Genomic DNA, 24864 nt, shown 5'->3' on the forward strand with positions numbered 1-24864 from the left:
CCAGCTTGGGGATGGCATTGCCACCATCCGCCAGCACCCGCTGCCTCCTGCCCCTCTCACTGGGCCTGTTCCAGGCTGCCCTGCTGTTCTTCTTCGCCCTCTTCATCACCTATGACGAGCACTCAGCTGCACCCACAAACTCAGAGGACGCCGAGCATGCAGCCAAGCAGCTCCACAGCACCTTCCCCTTCTTCCAGGACATCCAGGTGATGCTGGTGGTGGGGCTGGGGCTGTTGCTGGCTTTCCTGCCCCGCTATGGGCTGAGCGCATTGACCCACAACTTTCTCCTGCTTAATGTGTCAGCACAGTGGGCACTGGTGCTGCAGGGTCTGCTGCACCGCCTGCACCATGGCAAAGCACTTCTGGGGCTCCACAGCATGCTCAGTGCTGAGTTTGCTGCTGTCACTGTGCTCATCTCAGCGGGAGCCGTGCTGGGCAGGACGAGTCCCTGCCAACTGCTGACCATGGCCCTCTGCGAGGTGCCCATCTACCTGGCCAGTGAGTGGCTCATCATCACCCGGCTGGGTGTCCTCGATGTGGGTGGCACCATCACCATCCACATCTTCTCCTGCTACTTTGGCCTTGGCGTGTCCAAAGTGCTGTTTGGGAATGTAAAGCCAATGGTGCACCCTAAAGAGACCCCAACGCCGCGCTCCGACCTCCTGGCCCTGCTTGGAGCGCTCATCCTCTGGGTGTTCTGGCCCAGCTTCGTGGCTGTGCTGTGCCAACCAGGGGATGCCCAGCACCGTGCCATCCTGCACACCCTCCTGGCGTTGAGTGCCAGTGTCATCACCACTGTGCTGATCTCCATCCTGCTGGAGAGTGACGGCAAGCTGAGCGCGGGTCACCTGCAGAATGGCAGCCTGGCGGGCGGCGTGGCCATCGGTGCAGTGGCCGACATGCATATCACTCCAGCAGCAGCCCTGGCACTGGGCAGTCTCTCCTCACTGCTGTGCATTCTTGGCTTCCAGTTCCTCACCCCACTCCTGGCAAAGAAGCTGGCGCTGCAGGACCGCTGTGGGATCCACAACCTGCATGGCTTGCCCGGCATCCTCGGCGCGGTGGCCAGTATTGTGGCTGCTCTGCTGGCCCCTGGGGATGGCAGCGAGGCAGCAAGGCACAGGCAGGCACAGTGGCAAGCAGCTGGGCTGATGGTGGCCCTCGGTGGCTCGCTGCTCGCCGGTATGCTGGTGGGTGCTGCACTGCGCCTGCCCTGCCTGGCCCCACCGCCTGAACCACTGTGCTTTGAGGATGCACTCTACTTTAAGCTCCAGGAGCGGGCAGAGAGCCCCCGAGCACTGGGCAGCAGCACTGAGGTAGACTCCCTGGCCATGAAGGAGTGCGTGTAGGCACCAAATGTGGGACGTTCTACAGCATTTCCAGCAGGGGCTCATGCTGAATGCACAGCTCTGGCTGATGAGGATTGCAGCACCCTTCTGCCCACAGCCACCTGAAGGCTGCAAACCTCTGCCCCCATGCAGCACCAGGAGTTGAGCGCACATCCCTGTGGATCCACAGTCCCATGGATCAGGCTTTATGTCTCTGGATGTCCCTTCCCTACCTGCCAACACAGGACAGCAAATATCCCAATGCTTCCCAGGGCTTCCCCACCGCATCACTGCTGGAGCAGCATCGTGGATGAGATGGCCACAAGCGATGGATTTTTAGAGGGATTTCATAAGCTACAGTGTCCTGGATAACCCAAACCCAACCAGGGCTCCCAGGATAAATTGCACAGGGAGCTGCATCCCTTTCTGGCCAGCAATGCCCGGATTGGTGCTCAGACAGAGCCAGGTTGCAGAAAGGACCCCTCAACCCATGGAACTTTCTCCACACCCCGACAGCAGGGTTGGGAGAGCAGAAGGCAGGGCAGGGGCCCCTGCAGGAAGAGCAGCAGCCCCATCACACGCAGCCCGGCCCCACTGCCACCCCACTGAGGACAAAGGCTGTGGTCCCTTGACGGCAGGCGGCACGGGGCCTCATCCTGCCTGGGAAAGGTTGTGATTCACAGCCCTCTCTCCATCTCCATGAGTCACTGCACTCTGCACTCCTGCTCCATCACTGCCACAGAGACCACGTCAAAGGCTCCCAAAGGGGGTAAAGGCAGTGAAAAGCCCCCCCCAGTGCCTGCTGCAGGGATGGGAGCTCTGGGCACATAGGGACCCCACTCTGAGCCCCGCAGCTTGGGGCTGCATCCCCACTGCCTCGCATGGCCCCAGGCAGAGCCAACACCAAGAGCGAAGCTGGGGAATTCGCCCTTCAATAATCACAACCAGGCTCGGCAGCCCGGGCGGGTTTGGTTAATTGTTAGAATAAAATATTGTTCAGTTCTGACAAAGGAATCCTGCCCCGCAGCCCGGCGCGGCAGAACAATGGGCCCCGGCGGAGGGTGCTGTGGGCTGAGCAGTGGGGATGGGGCCTGAGCACAGCCACAGTGCCCCAACAGAACCAGTATGGCCTCATGGAGGTGTGCGTGGTGTGGACACGGAGCAGAGCCTGCTCCCTTCCTGCCATTCAGCCCACATCACACATCAAGGGCTGCTGGAGCCTGTGCTGCTCCACGGAGCTGTGATGCCATCAGGGTCTGGAATCGCTGCTGCTCCGACTGAGCCCAGCATCCTGCTTTGCTGGCATCCTGCTGCATGGTTGCAGCTCCAGCAGGGACATGGAGGAGGGTGCATGGGGCCGGTAGCTCCAGAGGGTGCTGCTACTGCCTTGGGAAACTGCTATACGAGAATCACATGCACACATGTGCATGCACATATTCATATCCACGTGTACACATACATGTCCACACGCAGCCCCAAAGCTACAGCCCCTGTGCTCATCACATACAGCAGGATGGTGGTGCTCAGCACAGGCCCCTCTCTGCTCCCTTTTGGAGTTCGCACGCTTTACCCACTCAGCCTTTTTGCAAACGCTCCCCTCAGCTCTGAGCTATTTCCCAGCACCCCCAGCCCATCTCAGCAGGGCTGCACCTCCCGCAGAGCACCCAGCACCACAGGCACTGCTCCACCAGCAAAGCCAGGCCGCATCCAGCACCCATGGGGCCACGCAGCATGCTGGGAAGAGGGCAATGAGGGCACCCAGAGCCATGCCCACAGCTTGGTGGCATGTCCCAGCATGGGCCCAATCTGGTCGACAGATGCCTTCCAAAGCAGCAACAGCCTGGGAAGCTATGGGGGGGCTGCCCTTCCCCACTGCGGGACCCAGGGGTTTGTGTTCACTGTTCCCAGCACGGTGCTCCTTTGGGGGCTGACACCCCCAGCTCAGTGCCCACCCACAGTGTCCATATGGGATCAGGGCTCTTGGAGCTGCTATTCCATAGCCAGGGGTGCCAGCACCCACCTGGGTCACGGCATGGCTCTGTACGGCCCCACTCTGCTGTCCCCATCCCCTGGGATCCGCTGTCCTGCAGCTGGAGCCAGGCAGAGCTGCTGCTGGGTGTGCCCAAGCCCAGCTCTCCTCCACCACCGCCTCCCTCCAAAGGATGAAGCAGTAAAATATTAACCAGAGCCCCTAGCGTTTATCACACCGTAAATCTGGGCTTTCAACAGCTTTACGATGCTGCAGGGAGATGGGAAGAGAACAAAACGCTCTTCTTCTTTGTCAGACACAGGCTGCGTGTGCCAGTGCCCCCAGCGCTCACTCCGTGCCCATATGGGGCTGACAGCCCCATCTCCGGCCCCATATCCCCCGCCCCACGAGTACCGCAGCTGAGCAACAGGGCAGGGCGTACGGTCCTTGATTGCTGGGGATCGGGGCCGCTGCGTTCCCAGGATGGGGATGGCACCGCTCCATCCCAGCAGCACTTTGCTGGAACGCAGCATTGCAAAAGGGTGAAACGTACCCCCGCTATCAGCTCTGCATTCATGTACCAGCTGGGTGCACTGCCAGCTCCCAGGGTTGGGGCCGCAGCACGCTGAGCTTGGCACAGAGCAGCCGTCCCCACAGCCCCACACACGCTGACCCCACTCCCTGGGGCGCTGATTGCAAAACAAGAGGCGAAGGGAGGAAGCGGTGATTGCGCTGTTTGCAAAGCGCTGGGACGCAGCTGGGAAGCCGATCACCAGCAGGGCATGCACACACCTGTGGGACAGCGTGGCACGTGGCTGCGCAATACAGCAGCTCCTTGCACGCATCCCAACGCGGCGCATCCCAGCGCAACTCAGCCCAGTGCGGCATCTCCTCCCGCACGATGCGTCTCACGTTCTTACCCTTCACACGGCCGCCCTTGAGCGAGGCGGAGGCTGGCGTAGCGCCGACAGGATGCCAAGCGCCTGGCACCGCTCAGGGGCCGGGGGGAGGGCAGGGAGGGCTGCAGGGAGGCAGCGGCTGCTGGAGCCACATCAGAGCAGCCCCCCCAGAGCAGCCGGGAGCGTGCGGTGCTGCCCTCGAAGGAAATGCGCTCACTCCCATGTGCTGCACACTTGGGCTCGCCTCGCTGCTATTTTTATGTGACTTTTCAGGCCCGTTTCCTTTTTCCGGCTGTTTTGCTGTGATTCCACCGGCGCTTCGACCTCGCTTTTCCCCTCCCTCCCTTCAGCCTCTTCCTTCACTCTTTCCTTCCTTTCCATGCACTCATTCCTGCCGCCGCACCGGGCTCCCCGTGCCCCCGAAGGCAGAGATTGCGGCAAAACCACCGGCGCTGCAAACGCTTTGTGCAGGCGGTGCCGCCCCGGTGTCACCTCCCTCCATCACCCCAAGGAAAAACAAGCAGCACCGCACGCACCCACCCCACCCCACCCCGCTTCTTCCAGCAGCAGGGGCCGTGCACCCCGAAGGGCGACCCCGAAGGTTGGACCCCCATCTTGCTTCCCTCCCCCCAGCACACGCACACAGCGGCGCCGTGCCGGCTCACAGCCCGCTGCTGCCACCTCGCGTCCCGTATCGCCGTCCCCATAGGCAGAGCACTGAGGGGGAAGAGAAGGATTGGGGAAGCTGAATCAGCGAGCACAGCTTCGCCACAGTGAGGCCGGGGAGCCCCCACCCACCCCAAAGCTCGGGGCTGCAGAGCCAGGAGAGAATTTATTTCTGGTCTCGCACAGCCCATACTCCAACCAAGGGATGGGACACAGCCTTTAGGGCTGCACTTCCCCTAAGTGTTCCTCCCAGCTGTGCTCACACTGACCCTCCATTCCCCAGATGTTTATCCCACTGCACCCCCCAGGTCCCCATCACACAGCCAGGGACCCAGGGCAGCTCTCCCAGTCCCAGAGCCACACTCACTAGGGATGCACATCCTTCTGCCCACGGATACACAGCACTCCCATGCCAGCAGAACTCTCAGCCCAGTGGCTCACATTGTCCTCTTTCTGCCCAGGAAAGCAGCTGGTGTCCTCACAGGGCAGCAGGGGGAGGGGATGCAGGGTGAGGAGCAGCACAGAAATCACTGCATCTCAGTTTTCTGCACTTCATCCCTTCTTCCCCAGGTTTCGGGTTGTGCCCCACATGTGGTCCATGGGTACCATATGGGCCAGGAGGGCCAACCTGGGCACCTGCCCGTATCTGCTGAGCCAGCTGTGGGATTCGATTCACCTCAGGGTTCGATGCAGGATGCCAGCAGCCATGAACCCAGATGGAGGATGAGGTGTTGGGGTGTCCCCTATGAGTCCCGGGGGGCTGCGTGCAACACGTTGAGCTTCTCCCAGCACGTGGCCAGCCTCTGTGCCTTCCGTGAGATCTCCTTCAGCTGCTGCCTCCTGCGCTGTGGCTGCTGTGAGGGGCGCGGGGGGCTCTGTTGGGGGTGAGAGAGTCAGGCATAGGGACAGCAGCCACCAACATATCACCCAATGCCAGGGGAAGATGCTGGCCTCACACACACACTGTGGGATGCAGGATAGGGTGCCCGAACCACACGCAGACACAGCAAGAATGAGGCCTACGGAGAGCTCAGGGGTACAGCAGAGCAAAGCATCTCTGCAGCACCCACCCAATGGCACATCCCCCATGCAGGGCAACAGGTGGCTTCCCTGCACCATGCTGATATGCACCCAGCATTAACCCTGCAGGGTTGCAGCAGGGATGTGACTCCAGCACTTCGCCAGGCAGAGCTGGGAGCACCCTGGTGCTTCCCCGCTGGTTAATGAGTTCTTTGTGGTAGGGGATTCTCCCCTGCTGGGGCTTCCCCAGCAGATCCCTGGGGATGCCCAGATTGATGTTTTGTGTCCAAACCACAGGTTTTGCCCATGAGCACAGGACTGAAGCACCCACCCATCAGGACCGTTTGCTGGGTGCAGCCTCCAGCCCAGGGCTGGGCAGATGGAAGCCCTTAGGGTTGTGCCCCCAGCATAAACCCAGAGCAGCTCTTCACCCTTAGGGATGCTGCAGGGAGAACCTAGAGATTCCCCACGCACAAGGTGGCAAATTGGGAGCTGTAGGGTGATGGGGAAGGGGTGATGCTCTCACCTTGCCAATACGCCGGCAATTCTCCCTGAGCACAAACTCCGTGTCCCGGACCACCTTCCACACTGCTGCCTCCTCAGGGCCCCGCAGAGCACCGCCCGCCACGTCCCGCAGAGACATGCTGATGTTGTAGATGGACTGCAGGATCCTCTGGTCCTGGGAGGGAGAAAGGAGAGCAGGCAGGAATGGGGCTCGATGGCTCAGCCCATGATGTGCCCATGATGTGCATCCTCACCTTGTCAGAGCGGCACACTGGCCCAGCCCGACTGCTCCTCTCTGCCGACCCGCTCAGGTTTTTCTGCAGAAAAAAAGCAAGGACTGCATCAGGCACCATGAAGCACTACTGCATTCCACGTGGGGCAGGAGTCCTGCATCGAAGCACAGCACCCTCCCCACCAACCTGCAGCGCGTACAACCCCGCGTTATGCTTAATGTCCCCTTCCAACCCAAACAGTTCTATGATCCCCCTCTCCCCACTCACCAGGTTCTGGATCTCGTGGAAGATGACAGCTCGGTACTGCCGCAGGATCCTGGCGATGCTGCACCTCCAGCCTCTGCCCAGCACGGTGGCGAGCAGCAGCAGCAGCACAGCACAGGAGAGAGCCCTGGGGAGAAGCTGTGCAGGGAAGGGCTCAGCATCAGCCACGGGAAAGCTCGGGGACTCCAAGCAGAGTTATCCCCTCTTTTACAAACGCAGCATGCAGGAGGGAGAGCAACAACATCCTCCCTGCAAAGCCATCGCCTCCTGCAGCAATCGCTCTGCTTTCAGCCCTCTTCACGACCCCACTGCAGTGCACACAGCACAGAGATGCAGGAGCTCTGTGCATCCATAGGGCCTGCCTGCACACTCTCCACCCCAGCACAGTCCCCCCTCCCAGCACCCCAAGGCCAATGGGAACTGAAAGGGACATGCCCTAAGGCAGAGTGGGGCTGCAGCTTCCCCACCAACAAACCTCCGCAGCTCAAAGCAAACAGCTCCAGGCTGTTTGGAAAGATGCTCCCCATCATTCCACAAAGCTCAGAGCAGCCTCACCGCTCAACAGACTTCCCAGCAGAGCGGGGAAACCCAAATGCTGACACCTGAGCTCACTGGGAACCGTGCACACGGACACTCTGCGGGATGAGCTCAGGTTCTTTGAAGGAAAATTGAAGGAAAGCCAGCGCAGCCTCAAATGACCGGGACCAGGGATATTTGAGCAGCAGGGTGAGGATGGGAAGCGCCCTGCACGCTCAGCATCTGCCATGAAAGAATCTTGGTGTCCCTGCTCCCCTGTGCAGCAACAGTGGCACCACTATGGGATGGCACAGTGCTTGGGGCCCATCCTGGCAGCGGGCATTGCTGCCTGCTCCTGTCTGCAGTGAAAACCCCCACCGGTCCCAGCTTTTCTCCAGCTCCCAGTGTCAGGTCTGGGCAGGCACAGAGCAGCTCAGCACCCTTCAAAACGCAGCCCCTGCGCTGCAGCCAAAGCACACGTGACAGGGAGGGTTCCATCTGCAGCTCAGGGCCTGGGCTTCCCCTCTGCTTTCTGAATCTCTGCACCAGGTGCTACTCAATGAAGAAACCTTCCAGGTTTCCACTCCTGAAACCTATATCTGCTTCATGCTACCCCCAGGACAGCGTGCTGCTCCTGGCTCCAAAGGCTGAAAGAGCCCATCCTACCCCAACACTCTCAAAGCTCAGCAGGAGCAAGGGAAGAACAGCGCGATGCAACATGCAAACCCAGCATGGTGCAAGGCTGCAAACCTACAGACAGCAATGCACAGAACCCAGGGTGTAACTCCCCAAAGGAGAATGCTGCTTCCATGAGGTCGGCCTGTCCAAAGTCCAAAGCTGCTCTCAGGAAGCATCTGCAGCCAGGAAGACAAGGCCACGTAATTTTGCTCAAACCATTAAGCCAGCAATGACTTCCCTGAAGTGCCTTATTAAACAACTGGGACCAAATTCCAGGAGAAAGCACAGCATTTACAGCATTTCCAGGCAGCCCAGCCTGGCATGGGGGGTTCCAAGAGCTCGGCAAGCAGCAGGACAGGAACCGAGAGACCTCTATGGGTGCTTCCCACTGCCCACACAGCACAAAGCATGCTGCTTCCCTCCCTTCTGCACGGGAAAACACGTCTGACTGCTGCTCTGTGGTTATCCCTCCTCCCTTCAGTGCCAGGAGGGCCAGCACTGCCCGCACACTGGGCTACTCTCAGGCTTGCTCCCTTCCCGCAGGAGGAAAACGCAGGGAGTATGGCTGCGGGACAGAGCTAATCTCTTCCCCAGCTCTAATCCTCCAACAAATACACAGAGATAAGGGAAATCACCATCAGTGATACAGCAGCTCGGGGCGGCACTCGCGCTACCCTCGGCTGCACAAAGGCACAACACTCCTTTCCAGCCCCGGGGGTCCCCGTCCCATCCTCTCCGAAGGGCCCCTCGCAGGACCAGCCCTACGTCCAGCCCCCCAGGTCCAAGCCGCAGCCCAGCCCCGGCCGGACCGGCCCTCCCCACCAGCTCCACGCCCTCCCGGCCAGTCCAGCCCCGAGCTCCATCCCGAGCAGACCCTTACAGCAGGACCTTACAGCCCCATCCCAACCAGTCCAAGCCCCCTCCCTAATCCAGCACAACCCCATCCTTAAGAGTCCCCTCCAATCGCACCGACCCCTATTCCCAGCTGCTCCAAACCCTATCCTAACCATACCCCCCCCAATTCCCAAACCTCATCCCAATCGCTTTGAACCCCATCCCATCCCATCCCCTTCTACCCCAAATCCCAGCAGCAGCGAGGTTCCAGCCCATCTCCCCTCGAAGCACCGCACTCACCATGGAGCCCCGCAGGCGTTGGGGGCCCCCAGGTTGGCCCCACGTCGCGTCCCGCTCCGCCAGGGCTGGCGGTTTGAACTTGGCTCCACGCACGGGGCTGCGGTGGGAGGGGACGGGCCCGGCCCCGTGCAGCGGGGGGAGCGTCGCGGCCACAGCACCGCCGGCCCAGCCCCGGGCTCCCCGCTGCACCCAACCCGCAGCACGCAGACCCCAGCGTAACACAACGGTGGGAAGCCGGGGAAAGAAAGGAGACGTCTCCGGGCTGAAGGCAGAGCCGCGGGCTGCTCGCACCAAGAGATCACGTCTGCGAGGTCAGGGTACGGGAGGCTGCTCTGCCCTGAAAGGCCCCGAGAAGGTGAGTGGGGAAGGGTGGTGTGGTTTCACAACCACGGATGCTGGAAGCGACACAGGTGCATCCAACACGACTGAGCTGAGGCTGCTCCTCCGTGCTGTGACAATGCCAGAGCCTGGGGACATGCAGCGCCATGAGTGCTGGTTGCTTTAATCATTCCAAATTCACAGCCAGAAGCACTAGGAGCCTTGGTTAGCACTTCTAGCTGTGAAGGGCAGGGTGCCTCCCGACAGCCCAGGACATGGCTGCAACACCCACACGCACCATGATGCTGTTACAGTGAGCAAAACGCCCTGCTGCTCCCCCCTCCGCAGTCTGAGCAGGGGACATCAATGCCAGCACATGAATCCGGGCTCAGAAAACTCTGCCCTGACTCCAGGGTTTCAATTGCTTTCACGCAGGAGGCGATGAAAGTCACCGACACACAACGCTGCACTGGGGTGAGATAAAGCAAAGAGCTGAACAGTCCGACTTCTCAGCTTGGCACGTGGGAGCAGGAGCCATCCGAACAGGAAAATGTTCCACCACGCAAAGTGGGAATACACAAGAACATACCATTGCAGACAGGACCCATATAACTTGTTTATTGAGCTCTATATATAGTTAAATTTCGTAGGTGCCATAATCTGCTTAAAAACACAGAGACATCTACGAACATTGAAGGGCTCTGAGATGGATGATCCCATTTATCTGTGAAACAAAAGAGAACATAAAGGCCCTGGACACCAGATGCAGTGAGCAGGCTGGGTGAGGGGAGCGTGGTGCCCATGAGGAGGATGCAGCCCAGCCCTGGCTGCAGGACACTCGCAGTCAAACCCTTGGAGATGATGCTGACACCTGAGAGGCAGGGAAAGCCACTGACCCTGCCCTGAACCACACGGCTTGGGTGAGATGCTCCAAACACTCCCACAGCTCAGGAGTTTCTCCAGCACAAAGAGCCACGTCACTGTGGTTCAAACCATCCCAACCCTGCAGCCACCAGGGCTGTTCCAGAGCCCTGTCTGTCCCAGCCTCCTTCCTTTCCCACAACCCATCCTCTCCTTTCCACAATCCATGTCCTCACCCTGCTCCCCAGCCTCCTCCTGCTTCACCTTCCCATAAACCCACATCACAGGGCATCCTAAGCAAGTCTCTCAGCACATCCACAATCACCCCCAGCAGATACATTCCCAGAACAGAGAGAGCCTGGTAAGCTGGAAGGTTCCCACTATCACACCCACTCTTCCCAGTCAGAGCACAAGGGCAAGACCATTCCAAGAGAACATAAGGAAACAAAGCACAAGCTGTATTTTATACATATTTTCCAGCTAAAACCTTTGATAAGGTTTTTTTTTTTCCTCCAGCTAAATACATTATATGACACACATACACAGACCCAAATACTTTTCATGTATCTAACTTCAATGAATGATCACAAGACAGTTAGGTTCATTAGGTCAAAAATAATACAGATTCCAGATTCCAAGCATAGAAAATTGAAGACAGCTTATAAAGGGTCCCAAGAACACCAAAGCTCTCCTTCCAAAACATCCACTTCCTGCCCTCTGCATCTGAAGGTGGTCATCCAAAACATGCACAGTGAAAAAGCAGTTGGCACTGTAAAAGTGCACCTTGTCCCAAAGGCTTTAATGAAATCTTATTCCTTTAAAGGGATTTCAAGGATTGCTGGATTTTGCCTCATTACTTTAAAATATGACTGTGCTTAATGAAATTGGGCATCTACAAGAATAAGGTTATACTATGTACATTTAAAAAAAAAGAAGTCTCTAAAAGTACACTCTGGAATTTCACAAAATGCTCCCTCTAGTCAGGTTTGAGGAATACTGAGCTGTGCTGCAGACTGCCAGCAGAGGAGATCAATTAGAAAAAAGGATCACCCCAGCCATCTCCCCCTGCTGCCCAGCTCCACCCCAGCAGAAACCCCCACCTTCTCCAAGAGGATTCAGACAACAGAACAGTTGGGCCACGCACTACCAGTAGTGCACAGAGTAGAGGACAAAGACAGGCACTTCATGCTACAGAGGAATCCAGAGCCACTGCTGAAGATCAGAAGCCACACAAGCAGTAATTAAGGCTTGTATTTAGAAAGGGGATTCAGGTATCAGAAGGAAAGTGCCAATGCAGCCTTACAGAACTGCTCAGCTCCCCTACATTTACACCAGCAGCAACATCCAGAGGAGATTTAGATACACTTGTGCTAATTACTGCATTGTGTGAGCCTAGAGCACTATTGCTGGAACAAGGAGGAGGAACCAGCATTTGTCCTGGAGGAAAGATCTTTCACATTGCCATCTATCTCCTGTCCTCTGAGCTCTGTGCCACTGTAAGGGCAAAAGAACTGAAAGCAGGGAAGCAGACAAGTCCTACAGAGGTGATCAACGTGGCTGAAGCCAGCAAGGTCTAGAAGGTGTTTTTCAGCTTGGCTGCCACAAGCACGAGAATCTCTCCAATCTTCTTCTGCCAGTTCACTATGTCTTTGGAGACATCACACCAAAGCTCTCCGTGGCGGGGTTCAGCGTTCTCACAGCGCTTCCTCACCTCTTCTTGTTGTTCCTACACAGAAGAGAAATGACAAATTTCAAGTCTGTGAATGCTCTGGTTTGTTCCAAAGGGCCAAACATTTCGTAGTCTTCTCCCTAATTTAAACGCTTACCCAAAGCCTTCCCTCACCCCCCACTCCCCACTAAGGTATGGAAGGAAGTTTTAATTCCAACTCAGCAGCAGCAACTCTCCTGCCTTGCTGAACAAATTGGCCTAACTACAGTCAAGCAGGTTTGGGCTACCCGAAAGAAACTGCAGCAGAAATTTCCTTTGTGTCACCGCCCCACAGGTCAAGTGAGAGGTCTTTGTGAAGTCAGAAGATAACACTTCCATCATTTCAGTAATATCAGGCAGTAAAAACTGCCATAGAGATTAGAAGTGTTCCTCCAGCTGTGTCCATGTGCAGCATGTGCTCAACACTTGGCAAGACACAGGACAAGTTGCACAAATCTAGCATCACAACTACAAGAAAAGCCTCCTATGGGAAAGCTTGCATTTTACAGAAGGAAGATTGATTTCATAGGTCTTTGCATGAACTAGCATGACTGTGGATAGCAAAGCAGCCAGGAAGACAGCTCTGCTAATGACAGTGCCTTTTAGAAATCACCACACGTCTGTGCATGCTCACTCATGACCAGATGTGACAGCCTCAGCCTCCTGCCAGCCAGCAGCAGCGTGCTGTGCCCAGCACTGCAACAATTCCCAGTGCTGAGTAACCAACACCAACCAAGGATTCCTGCTGCCTTCCCTGGTTCCCTCTGTTTCCAGGTGCACACTCACCTCTGTGCCATGCTGGAGCTCAAATTTGTAAAAGAAAGCCCAGGCATCTCCCAAGTCAGAATCAATCTTCACTGTTCGGTGGAACCATTCTCGGGCCTTCGTTATTTTACGCTCACTCCAGAATAATCTGTTGGGAAAAGCAAATAAACAAACGTCCTCTTCAGAGGAATACAGCAATCTGCAAGCACTGTGCAGGTATTTCATTTCTTTGTTCTCCCAAGAAGGAAATGCCAGATTCTGTGCTCTCCCAGGGAAGGGAAGAGACATGAGAGGACTGAGCATTTCCACTGCTTCCTCATCACTCTGCTCACTGCCAAAGGAAGAGACAGACACTCCAAAGAAGGCCAGTATTCATTACTTTTTGAGTTCAATCCTTGCTAACTTGACTGTTTATGAGGATGGATAGTGATAGGACAAGGGGGAATGGTTTCAAAGTAAGACTGGGGAGATTTAGGTTAGATATTAGGAGGAAGTTTTTTTTTGGTGAAGCGCTGGAACAGGTTGCCCAAGGAGGTTGTGGATGCCCCATCCCTGCAGGCATTCAAGGCCAGGCTGGATGTGGCTCTGGGCAGCCTGGTCTGGTGGCTGGTGACCCTGCACATAGCAGTGGGGTTGAAACAAGATGATCAATCCAGGCCATTCTATGACTCACTGTATGATTCTAACTCATTCATTTAATTTTGCTGTGGGAAGGAATAGGATTATATACATCCACCTATTTTCTCTCTCTTCATTTCTTATTATTTCAAGTTGATTTTAGCATCATAACAATTAACTCCAAGCAGTTGCAAATTGTACATGTGTTAATAAAGCCATGACTGCATACAACCACAAACACTAGGAATGCTCCAGCCTCTCCTGCCATCCCCACCTTACAAGGAAAGACACGTATGCAACACTCCAAGCTCAAACACAACCCTGGCACACAGCCCCAATGGCTGCCATTTCAAAAAGGGCACTTGTGAATCCTGAAATTTCTCCCCAGTAATTAACCAGCTGAGTCAATAGTCTATTGGTTTCATTCCTTTGCACTAAAGAGTTCATTTGAGCTAGTAAGGTCCTTATCAAATCAAACAGCCATCCCTCATAAAGAGCTTAGTCAGCCATAAAATTATACAGCTTATGTGATTGTTTTTAAGCCCTATAATACTCTTGATTGTTCCGTGTTAAATAAACTGTGATTTAAAAGGGCACCAACAATGACAGCAGAGGCTAAACACCTGCAAGTAGTGGCCATATTCAGAATAATGCCTCAAGCTTTCCACAGATGTGTGACTGACCACAGTATTACCATACCTACAAGCAAGTCACAATGGAAGGCAGAAGCTAAACTGCCTGAGGTTGCACCAGAAAGCACCCAGAAGCTGTTTCAACAAAAGTTAACATTTTTCTCACTTGCTGCTAAGGCAGAACAAGGCAGCTGTTATCTGTCAGAACCCAGCGTTGCAGTCACTGGAGTGTATCCTACAGTTTTCTTTGGCCTATAAAAAAGTTGTGAAAGAATTGGGCAACTCTCTGGGCAACATGCTTGCTGCATTAACCTCTGCTGGTATTCACAGAGGAAGAGAAGTTTGTTCCAGTCATAACTGCTGTGGAGTGGTCTGCAATCAGATCAGAAAGGATATGGTGTGAGTCAATTCTAATAATAGTTGTTCATCACTGGAAACCTCACAACTTGATCTAGAGAAGCAGACAATTCCTAGTAGACTATCTTCCTGTTCCAGTGAAGCAAACTACAGTGTGACTTGTAGTCTGCATTCCAGGAAGGGCCACAACTGAAAGAAAACTGACATAGCAGAAATTTGTGATGGGAGAAGACTAAAACAGCACAAGCTAGCTTAAGATTGAAAGTATCTGACAATCTAGGATAAAGAGAAAGGATGAAGAGTACAGCACCAGCCACTTAAAAAGCAAACAACCACCAACAGAAATGGTTCATATTTTCAAAAATACTTCAAACATATCCTGTAAAACCTAAATAAGCCTAGCTCATCTGAAAGCATGCCAAAATTCCATCTAAGGGGCACAAAGATGGTTTTCACAAACTGCCAATACTCAGTAGAAAAGGACTCAGTGTGAATGTATTACTGTCCATGCTGCATTCCCAAACACACCAAAACAGCTTGAGGGCAGCTCGACATCCCTTGTTCCGAATCAAGGGAGAGCAGCAGATTTGCACAGTTACTAGGAGACAGCTTGAGAGCTGCTACTTGCTCTGAGGCTTATTAGAGCTGCTGCAGCCAGCACCACATGCTCAAGTGCAATGTTTCATCAGGGATGCAGTTACCCGAAAAAAATGTGTCTTTACCACATCAAGCTCAGGAACTTACTTGGCCACAGCCAGCAGAACATGTGGGTCATGCTCACACTTCTTCAGGGCATCCACACTCTTGGTCTTCCGTTGTGGTCGTGCTTCAAGGAAAATTGCCTCTGACCACAGGATTCCTTAATCAAGTAAAGTAGAAAGATTGTTTAGTGTGAATCAGAGATTAATCCTTCCTTATCACGTCTGTCAGCAGGCCAGCTGTACTACTGTTACAGTTATCCCTGCACCTCCACCTCATCTCAAATCACTCTTTCAACAGGGATACTTCATTCAGTACTCTGAAATTTAGCAACGAGCCCTCAGTTCTGAATGTTTTTGTACCACAACACCAGTGTGCATGAGCACAGAGCTTAAGTCTTTCCCATAAGACACTGCACACAACAGTGGGGAACTCATTAGCAGCAGCAAACTTGTCTGAATGGAAAGCTACAGTGGCAGGTGAAGTCCCACAAGGTGCAAAGTACACCACTTGGGAGCAGTTTCATGGGTGCCAAAGAACAGCACAGTATTATTGATGCTGGCTCTCCACACATTCGACGAAGGACACGGTAGGGGCAGAAAAGCTGGGTTTAATCCCTAGTTCCTTTTATTGCCAAAAACAAGAAAGGAAACATGCTCAGAGGAGCATGAAATCTTCAGTCTCTAATGTCAGTCAACCATACCTGCTGATCACTTCAAGGCAAAGCCTGAAAGCTTGAGTCTGCCAGGACTCTATCAAAGCACTCTCACTTCCCATAAACTGCACATGGGAATTTACACCAACTCAGATGACAGCAGCGACAGACTGCAGCAGAATCTCTTCCCTTCCTGTTCACAAGATTTACTCTTTACATACAGAGTCAAACCATTTTCACAGACCTCTCTTTTCAGGCCTGCTGAGAATACAAACACTGTTGTATTTCAGTTCTATCTTTTGTGCCATCTACCTATGTCAGCCAGAAGGAATGGTAGCCAGATCAGCAACTGATGGACACAGGTCTCTATGGGTGTCCAACAAACTAAGTCTTGCAGGTTTTTCTTCCTGGTCTGTAGAGTTTTAAGAGTTGGAAGTTATTTTATTTAAACAAAATCTGAGATCTTACTGCCTATTTCCATTGCAATAGGCAGATTCTGCAAAAGAGCCTGAGGAAGCAAACACAAGTAGTGTTAGGTCATTCACAAAACAAGGCTGCTTTTGCTTTGTTGACCCATTCACACAGCAAGCAGCTTGCAGTGAGTTTATCAAGCCATAAAAGCCACTTAATTCCCATTATTTCACTGGGGTGACTTAAGCAGTCATCAATTAAACACCTTTCAAAACCCAGCCTGAAGGCAAATTAAAAAGGCTTGCCCTGTGGTAGGTTACTACTCTTTCTACTCAAGTGACATCTCTCCAAAGATGTCAACATGTTTAAAGCATTAAACCTTCCCACAATTCTGTCAAAAAAAAAAAAAAAGAAATATTATGCACTTTCTCTTCCAAACCCAAGAGGCAAATGCTTCCATTGCTGGTTAGAACCAACTAACTTAGTTAAGGAAAGGCAAATAGGACACATATCATAAGTTAAAATAACCAGAAAACAGGACTAAACACTCATAGTACACAATCCCCTTATCATAACTGACTGAAGTTTGCTGTCAGTGCAAGTTGTGAAGCACACAAGCCTCAACAGTAATGTAATCAGTGTGGGCAAGCCAACAACAGGAAGTCTCCCCCGGCCAATTATACTCCAGTAAGACAGAAACAAACATCCTTTTTTCCACCAAACTCCCTAATTATAAAAGCTTGAGAGACTTTCTTCAGTTTTAAACCTTGGCGCAGACTTCCACCAGCTTCAGAGAAAAGCCACCCATATCCATCATTATTTTGCATTAAACCTCTTGACAAACTGTGGACCACAGAATCAATGATGCCAAAACCAACCCATGTCCCCTCCCATGTGAGGCACTACAAAGTAACCAGTATTATTCACAAAAACCCCCAACTTCCCATTCTCCCTTTGTAGAAGAATGACTGACACTTCTCTAAAATGCATTATTCTGAGACGTGGCCAGAAAGGACATCTTGGAAAAAGAAGAGCCTTTACTAACTGAGCAAACACACAACTGTGTTTAAGATAAAAATGAGATCCAGCTCACCTGAATTTGGGCATTCTTGCAAGGCCTTGGCCATCAGAGTATTCGCAATGTTCTTCAGCCCAGCTCTGTACTCCAATCGCACAGACTCTAACCTGGTAACAAGGAAACCCAGTGATGATATTTATTGTAACACATTCACTGTGTACAGATCAACTCTGAGTCATGTGAAAGTCACTGGAAGTTACAAACATATGCCTATGTGAACACATGCACATTACGGACTTCTTCCCACCCCTCTCCATTGAAAAATACATAATTTTACAACGGCCTAGTCAACTTCTCATATCATTTTTTAATCTGTAATAGAAACAATATAATAAAAACAAAAGACCCCTTGATTTTCACGTTCTCTCCATGTTCCACTACAGCTATCTGTAAAGAAACAACAGGTTCCCAGCTCCTTAGAGTAGCTACACACTAGCCCTCCAGAGCCCTTCTGCTATTCAGAAGCTGTTAAACCAGAAGAAATGCTAGGATAGGTGTGCTCATAAGTTCTGTGATCAAATACCTGAGGTGTAAGATGCTTGAAGCATCTTACATTGGCCTTACAACTCACACTAAGTTCATGTCTACACAACTCACCAGAGATCTGCATTCTTTGGATTCTTTAGGCGAGACTTTTCCAAGATGGCCCTTGCTCTGGTCAACTGCCCCACCTTCTCTTCCAGTCTGGACAGCAAAAGCCACAAGGGTATGGAATGGGGACACTTTTTCAGCTGTTTAAAATAATAACAAAAGATATGGTTACTATGTAGATCTGAAAACACTAACTATAAAAAGGAATTCCTTCCTTACATCTTCATGAGGAGTTCAGAAGTGAGAGGAAGGTGACCACATCTCTCAAATTTCTCCTAGTTAATCTTATAGCACTGAGCAGTAGAAATCTAGTTTTTTGCTATAATTAAAACAGCAAGTACACCAGCTATGGCTGTGCTATCCTAGTGCCAAGCAAAAAGAAACAATACATCTCCCTTAGCAGTTCATGTATATCCTGTGCTCCATCTAGAGATAGAGAGCTCTAATAAATAACAAAATTACGTCCACAGAGTATGCAGGAAACACACTGCCCTTGAAGCTCACAAAGTCATTAGGATACAGACACTGGCAGAAACCTTCTCCCCTGTTACTTTCAGGGCAGATGAGTTTCAGGAGCATTCCTACAGAAGGACACCAGTTACCATTTAAAAGACACAGGAGTACCCAGTGGATCATCTCTTTTTACAGTGTTTACCTAACCTTATTAGCAGGGTCTTCTGTTAAGAAGTTCTGCTGTTAGTCCTTGCAGGTCTTAGAGAATTATTATGTAATGACTCTCCTGCTAGCGAGTAGTCAAGCATACAGCAAACTCTCTCAAGCAAGAAAGTGAATTTTGCACCAGCAATACTGGCTAAGAGATAAATTCTCACTGCTTATTTCAACACCCTAATATTTTTCTGTTACTGTTTTAACCAATGATAGGGAGAGAACAGAAATTACTTCTACAGTTAATCTGGGGCAGAGCCCTCTCCATCCTGACTTGAAGACAGACATCTGTCCATATCACAAGCACAAAGCAAGCTTGCAATAACATGCATCTTACCCCTTGATTGTAAGCCTCCCTTGCTTTCTCTACCAGCTCTTTTTGTTCCTCAATTTGTCCTTTCATCATCCACAATTTGGGGAAGTCTTCATAGTGCTTTAGGGCTTCCTCACAAAGCTCCTGTGCAGCAGCAATGTTTCCAAGCACCCATTCCAACTTCACAGACTTCATGAAGACCTGAGAAAGAGCCAGAACTGTTTATTACTAGCAGCCATTGGGGAAAGAAAAAAGCAACAAAAACAAGAATTCTGTCAATGCAGTGGATTTCCATGTTTGTGCATTCATTGGGAAGTTATTCATGAGCTGTAGTCTGGAGTAGAAGGCTCCCTGACTGACAGAAGAGGAGGATAATCTAAAAGATCCAATTTTCCGCATAGCAAATCAGGCTTTTTCTCTTACTTGGACAAATTAAAATGATTCTGTAGGCACAGCTAAATATTGACAAGATTTATCACACCAGAAGTAACTGCAGAGATAAACACAAGACTGTAACTTTAAATAAACCCGATGAGTACTGCCTTTAGCACAGCATAATTGATTCTTCTGCGAAAAATGTTTTCACTCTCTTTTCTCCAAGACACGCTTTTATGCAACAGAAACATTATACAAACAGCTGTAAACTGGGAATTTCCTGACTTTTGCCATTTGTGTGAAAAAATTTGAAACCCTTCACTTGATCCTAGCCTCTGTTCCCATCATGCCACAACTCTGTGTTGCAATTTGCTGGAGAAGTGCTACGCTGCCTGCAAAAGGCAATGGCAGGGAGCCATCTGGTCAATCACTTGAGGCCACAGAACTGAAGAAGCTCCTGCTTACGACTCAGCTCCCCCATTGCCACAAGAAGCCTCGGCCTCTCCATCCTCCTCACATCCCTACCCTTGCAGTGGGGGCACTGCTGCGAGCTTTTGCCAGCAGCCTCCTTGCTCTTTCATATTCATTGTTTTCCGACTCGAGCTTGACGGCAGCCAGCCAGATCTCCTCGCTGTTGGGGTTGGCCTGCAAGAACACAAAATGACAGACAAATGCATACAGTGAATCAACAGCAGATTTAATCCTTCGTTTGATCCAGATTAAAATTGAAGTCAGAGCTCTGTCAATCCACATTAGGACTTTTTCTTCAGTTCAAGCTCCTCCCAAACTTCTTTGACCTTTGAAGTTCATAGAAATTCTATGAAACAGATGCGCAACACAAAGATATATTTCAGTTGAAATGTTGGAAGCTTCTCAACTGTTGAAAAGCATTAATGCTTGATCTCCTGAACTTACAGTTCAACTACTGCAAAAATCAGAGAGCCTGTCACAGTGAGACCCTCACTTCATTGTCCCTGAACAAAATGCTGAAGCTCAGATTCCCAGCAGAGGGCTGTGAAAAGCACTCCTCAATGCAACTCATTTCAGACACAATCATGTCAAGAAATCTTCAGAATATTCACAAAAAGAACCAAGATCAAATATAGGAAATAAGTCTCTTTCACCTCCTTGCTGAGGAGCTATCATTTATTTTTGCTCCTCAGCTCCTGAGGCCTCATTCCATGTTAGAACTGTACCTCTCTGCCCATCTCCCAGTATCTAGTGGACAATTCCATTCACTTTAGAGAAGTGGATTTGGTCCAAACCAAGGTAAAACAGCAATGTCACTAATTGGGGCAGATCACTACCCTGTCAAGTGTGAAGACAGATGAGCAAGCACAAGACAATGCAGATCCATGGCTAGGTATGGTAGAAGCAACAGTACTAATAGTAATGATCTGTGAACTCACAACTTGGTGTGGTAACACTAAAAGAGCAGTAATGCATTCTTACTTCCAGCTTTTTTTTTTTTTTTTTTTTTTTTTACAGGAGAACACTTTTGACAAATAAAACTATCAAAGGACAGAGGAAATCTCATATCAAAAGGTGGCAGAAATCAGGTGAGCACTGACACCACTACACAAATTTAACACACCCACCTGGAAAGCCAGGGCCAAGATGCTTCTGGCTGCTGGCACATCTCCTGCCAGCCACTTCGATTTGGCTCCCATGAGCCACAGCACTTCTGCTTTGGGACAGTGGGCAACAGCTCTCTGCAAAAGAGCCTCCAAGGATTCTCTGAGACAAGAAAGAGCAAGTTACAATCGCTCGAAGCACTGCCAAAGGCAAGCTCTCACACTTGGCTTCCACTATCACTCAATGCTATAAATATTGTTGCAAAGTCCAACGCTGTAAACCTTGATAAGTTGTTTCATAACAAGGAAAGGGTGGGGTCTTTTTTTCCACAAGTGTTCTGAAATCAGTGCTCCACAAACGGCTCATTGTTCAGACACCTTTGTTTGATGGCTGCTGGAGAGAAACTCTGCGCATAAACAGCTCATTTGTCTTGGAGAGAGCCAGTCTTCTAAACAAACCTCAGCAGAAACCGAGACAGGAAGTTTTTCAGAATTATTAGATGAAGCTGGCCTGATCTTATTGACATTTTCTTCCTCCTCTGGAAAACGCACTTAATGTAGAACAAGGAGCTTAAAGGCCAGCCACCACTGGGAAACGCAAAGACACACTTGTTCCAAAAGCATGACACAGAACTGTCTCCACAGTCACTTCCATGCAACAGCCACGTTAGCTTTAGCAAGACTAATTCCATCTGCATGTTTACTATACAGACAGCTTGCTTTGTTATAAACCTTGTACAGAAAGGTTCAGGTGTGTGGAGTTTCATGAATAAACACCAAAATAAGAGGCCCAAGCTGTGACAGTATAATACTCATTCATAATTTGACATTATGAGAAAACGCCAGAGATGCTCAGACTCAGTACTAAAGTATTTTATCTATAGAAGCTAAACAAAACACTTGCTGCATTTCTTGGCAATATTTTATTCTGTATTCCCAATTTTTTCTAGGAATGCTTTCTTAAAGATGACCATCCCTACCTCACTTATTCATAGCTACTTCCACTAAGTAATCTCTTTTCCTAAAGCACTCTTTACGATCTCACAAAGAAAATAAGCAATCTGACCACAGCAAAGGTCAGACCTGCAAACAATGCCACTGAGCTTTCACCAGCTGAACTAATTCTGCCTATGGAATGGTACACTTTCTTGCTGACCTTGTAGCTCTTCTACCGTCGCAATCTATCACACTGCACTCAGAAGGAACAAGACTTTCAGCCGAGGATGACACAGTACCTTGTTCCATGGTTCTTTTCAAAGTATGCTGCTCTCAGCCACACGCTCTTCTTGCTTGGGAAAACTTGCAAGGCATAAGCATAAATGGCTCGGGCACACTCCAGAGCATTATGAGCAACACACTAAGGAAAAGCAGAGCAGAAGTCAGTTTAAAGTTGCAGTGAAATCAAGAGCAAGATAGAACAACATGTGTAATTCAACACAGAACTCAGAAACTATATGAATTAAGGCATTACATACTTTGATATCAGCTTTTGAAAAGGAAGCCCAGAGGAACGTTCCAATTGTCTCTTGCAGTACCCAAGTATCATGCCAAAATATAATTCAGTTTGTAGTGCATATTTAAACTATTCCCCAAATACAAAGAAAATGGGGTAAAACTTTCACGCGCTCTCTGCTCAATCCTACATCACCTCTTCAACTACAATGTTTACGCCTTGAAATTCAACTCTTAATTTGTTGAACAAGACCTTAATCTTCATTGACAGCCCATAAAGAAAGAAATAAATCAACAAACAATATATTAAGAGTCACCAACTTCCTGCTTAATGAATACTCGAGTCTGAAAAAAAGTTCTCCAGAGTGGGACTGGCCAAACGCAGGCAGATGCTGTGCACATCACATCCACTTTCAGTGATTAAAACAATCTTACTTTCCTGGCTCCAGTTCCACTTCCCCCAGTTTAGAAAAAAACACAGCATCACAGCTGGACGTACACTGTCTGCATCTTCCATCCAGGTGTGTTTCCTATCTTCTTCCTCAATCCCAATCCCAATCACAGCTCGCATGATTGCCTGGCATGTGGCCACACTTCCAGCTTTATCACATTCCTCAGCATCCTGGGGACAAGAACAAGAGCTGCTCATTTTGAGACATCAGCACAGTAAGTTAGATTCTGTAACATCAATTCCTCATCTACAAGCACATGAGGGGACATTACAGGTCACTGTGTATTACAAATATCTTATTACTTAAACATATTTCAACACTAAAGAGCACACCCACAAGGAAAGTGCTATAGCTGCACACAGAAACAATCTGAATGGTGACAACGTGTGACCTTTCCAGCACCACCTCTGGGTTGGGCTGTACACAGACTCTGCTAATAAGAAATGCAGAATTAGAGAAGAACGAAGTGTAACATCACAACTACTGAGCTTCCTGCAGCTTTTTTTTTTTTTTTTTTAAGTCTGGTAACAGAAATGGAACAGCTGTAAGTACTGAAAAGAAACTCACTGAGAGACAAGGATGCAAAGGGTGGTGGTGTTTTTAAATAGAAAATTGAAAGTAATCTTTAATTGCTATAGTGCTGTAAACAAAGTTGTAATTCATTTAGATGCTAGCAAGAATATCTGTTTAATATTAAATACTTTGTTAATTACTACCACTCTCTTAAACAAAGCAGGAACATTTTGCTGCCTGGGCTTACTGGAAGTGGCATCAGTAGTAGATTGGCTTATAAGGTTATGATTAAACACTGCAACTGTAGATATTCAGAAGGAAAGTTCTTTTAACCTGAACATCAAGCCACTTATTTGTTATTTAACGACAGTATTTGAAGAGTCTCACTAACTTGGGAAACTCAAAAATCACAGTTTTCAAAGGTGACCAAATCACTGAAATCCACAGAACTTTTTGCTACTTTTCTAGCACAAAAGTTCCAAAATAGGATGATGTGTAACAGGGTGATGAACCTGCACAGAGGCTGTGTTTTGTAAACATCCTCAGAAAACCTGGCTCCACGTGTGAGCTGTGCCTACTTCACACAGCCTCAGGAGGCACTGTGAGCCAATAAAGGACTAACAGAATATTTTCCATCTGCTGTATATGCAATATTTGTATTGACTTCCTACAACACCCTCCAAAGACCTCTCTGGCAAACAGGTACCTTTTAAGCCAGAAAAGACATATGCAAAACACATATAAATCCTTAACTGGAGGCTTAAAGCTTCCCTCCTACTTGAGGCAGCAGCTGCTTCAACTCAAAGCTGGTTATTTTCCAAGAAGTAAATCTGACATTCCACAGCTCAACAACCATAATGCCATCCCAGTGGATCGCTTATCTCAGCTCTTGGCACTCCTCAGTGTTTTAGTCACCTAATATTTTTTCCACAGGGATTTCCACTGATAAGCCCAGTGCAAAGCTGCTCTAACCTGGCATCAAGAAACAGGAAGTTTCAAAACAGAACCTGAAGGGTTCATCCGGGTCACTAACTAAGACCAGGCCAATACCTGTATCCATTGCTCTCTGTTGATTTCCACACCATTGGCTCTAAGAGATGTGATGGCTCTGTCGATGATTTTCTCCACCATCTGGGTGTTTCCATTGGCTTCCTCCAGCTTGGCAGCAGTAATCCAGATGTGACGATCTGTTGGAATATTCTCACGGGCTTTGTTAAGGACTTTACGAGCATTCTCATATGTCTCCAGTCTTGCCAGAGCAAGCCACAGCTGCAGAGCAACAAAATATGTACTTTAGATTAGAACAAGGAGACGACAACGCCTCCGTATGGCAGCATCAGCCTGAAGAGCTGAGCAGCTTTATTCTGTTTGCTACCAGTTGGCAACTGCCCTCATGTTGCACAAGCAGGCTGCAGAACACCAATGCAGAACTAGCAGAACCAGAGTCTACTACTGTCCTCAGAGCTAAATCCTAATCATCTCAAGGTACTGTTTTCATTTGGCAGGCTTACGCTCTAATATTTACTGCCTATATCCCTTTTTAAACAGCTGAACAGAAGATGCTTTGATTCAGCATTCCAGAAACAAGCAGGAAAATTTACACAGGAAAATGAAG

General features: G+C 50.1%; 2 protein-coding genes and 1 pseudogene across 2 annotated transcripts in view; 1 reads left to right on the forward strand and 2 right to left on the reverse strand.

Annotated features, from left to right (window-relative positions):
* Window positions 1-1349, forward strand: LOC149915624 (ammonium transporter Rh type B pseudogene; annotated as a pseudogene).
* On the reverse strand, window positions 503-10672 carry C17H20orf204 (chromosome 17 C20orf204 homolog). The gene is made up of 6 exons (XM_031589621.2): window positions 10627-10672; window positions 9212-9492; window positions 6887-7021; window positions 6641-6703; window positions 6409-6561; window positions 503-5737 (listed from the first exon to the last, which is right to left on the reverse strand). Exons 1-6 carry the CDS (start codon window positions 10670-10672, stop codon window positions 5606-5608), a joined length of 810 nt encoding a protein of 269 aa, XP_031445481.2. The 3' UTR covers window positions 503-5605.
* PRPF6 (pre-mRNA processing factor 6) overlaps window positions 10126-24864 on the reverse strand; it is a 23442-nt gene continuing 8703 nt past the window's right edge. The window contains exons 11-21 of the mRNA XM_031589607.2: window positions 24300-24518; window positions 22784-22906; window positions 22068-22189; window positions 20857-20995; window positions 19784-19903; window positions 18908-19084; window positions 17911-18044; window positions 17329-17420; window positions 15215-15329; window positions 12885-13011; window positions 10126-12116 (exon numbers count right to left, since the gene is read on the reverse strand). Of these exons, the coding sequence (XP_031445467.1) occupies window positions 11964-12116; window positions 12885-13011; window positions 15215-15329; window positions 17329-17420; window positions 17911-18044; window positions 18908-19084; window positions 19784-19903; window positions 20857-20995; window positions 22068-22189; window positions 22784-22906; window positions 24300-24518 (1521 nt within the window). The 3' untranslated portion in view covers window positions 10126-11963. The remainder of the gene's footprint in view (window positions 12117-12884; window positions 13012-15214; window positions 15330-17328; window positions 17421-17910; window positions 18045-18907; window positions 19085-19783; window positions 19904-20856; window positions 20996-22067; window positions 22190-22783; window positions 22907-24299; window positions 24519-24864) is intronic.

This window comes from Phasianus colchicus, chromosome 17 (genome assembly GCF_987193195.1).
Source record: "Phasianus colchicus chromosome 17, bPhaCol1.hap1.1, whole genome shotgun sequence".
NCBI classification, from domain to species: Eukaryota; Metazoa; Chordata; class Aves; order Galliformes; family Phasianidae; genus Phasianus; species Phasianus colchicus.

Excerpts from the sequence above, each read along its gene's own strand:
- C17H20orf204 (XM_031589621.2), bottom strand. The coding sequence starts at position 10,672 with ATGTGGGTTTATGGGAAGGTGAAGCAGGAGGAGGCTGGGGAGCAGG. Across the intron at positions 7,022-9,211 it reads AACGCCTGCGGGGCTCCATG|CTTCTCCCCAGGGCTCTCTC; the intron begins GTGAGTGCGGTG and ends TTCCCTGCACAG. Across the intron at positions 6,704-6,886 it reads TCCACGAGATCCAGAACCTG|AAAAACCTGAGCGGGTCGGC; the intron begins GTGAGTGGGGAG and ends TTTTTTCTGCAG.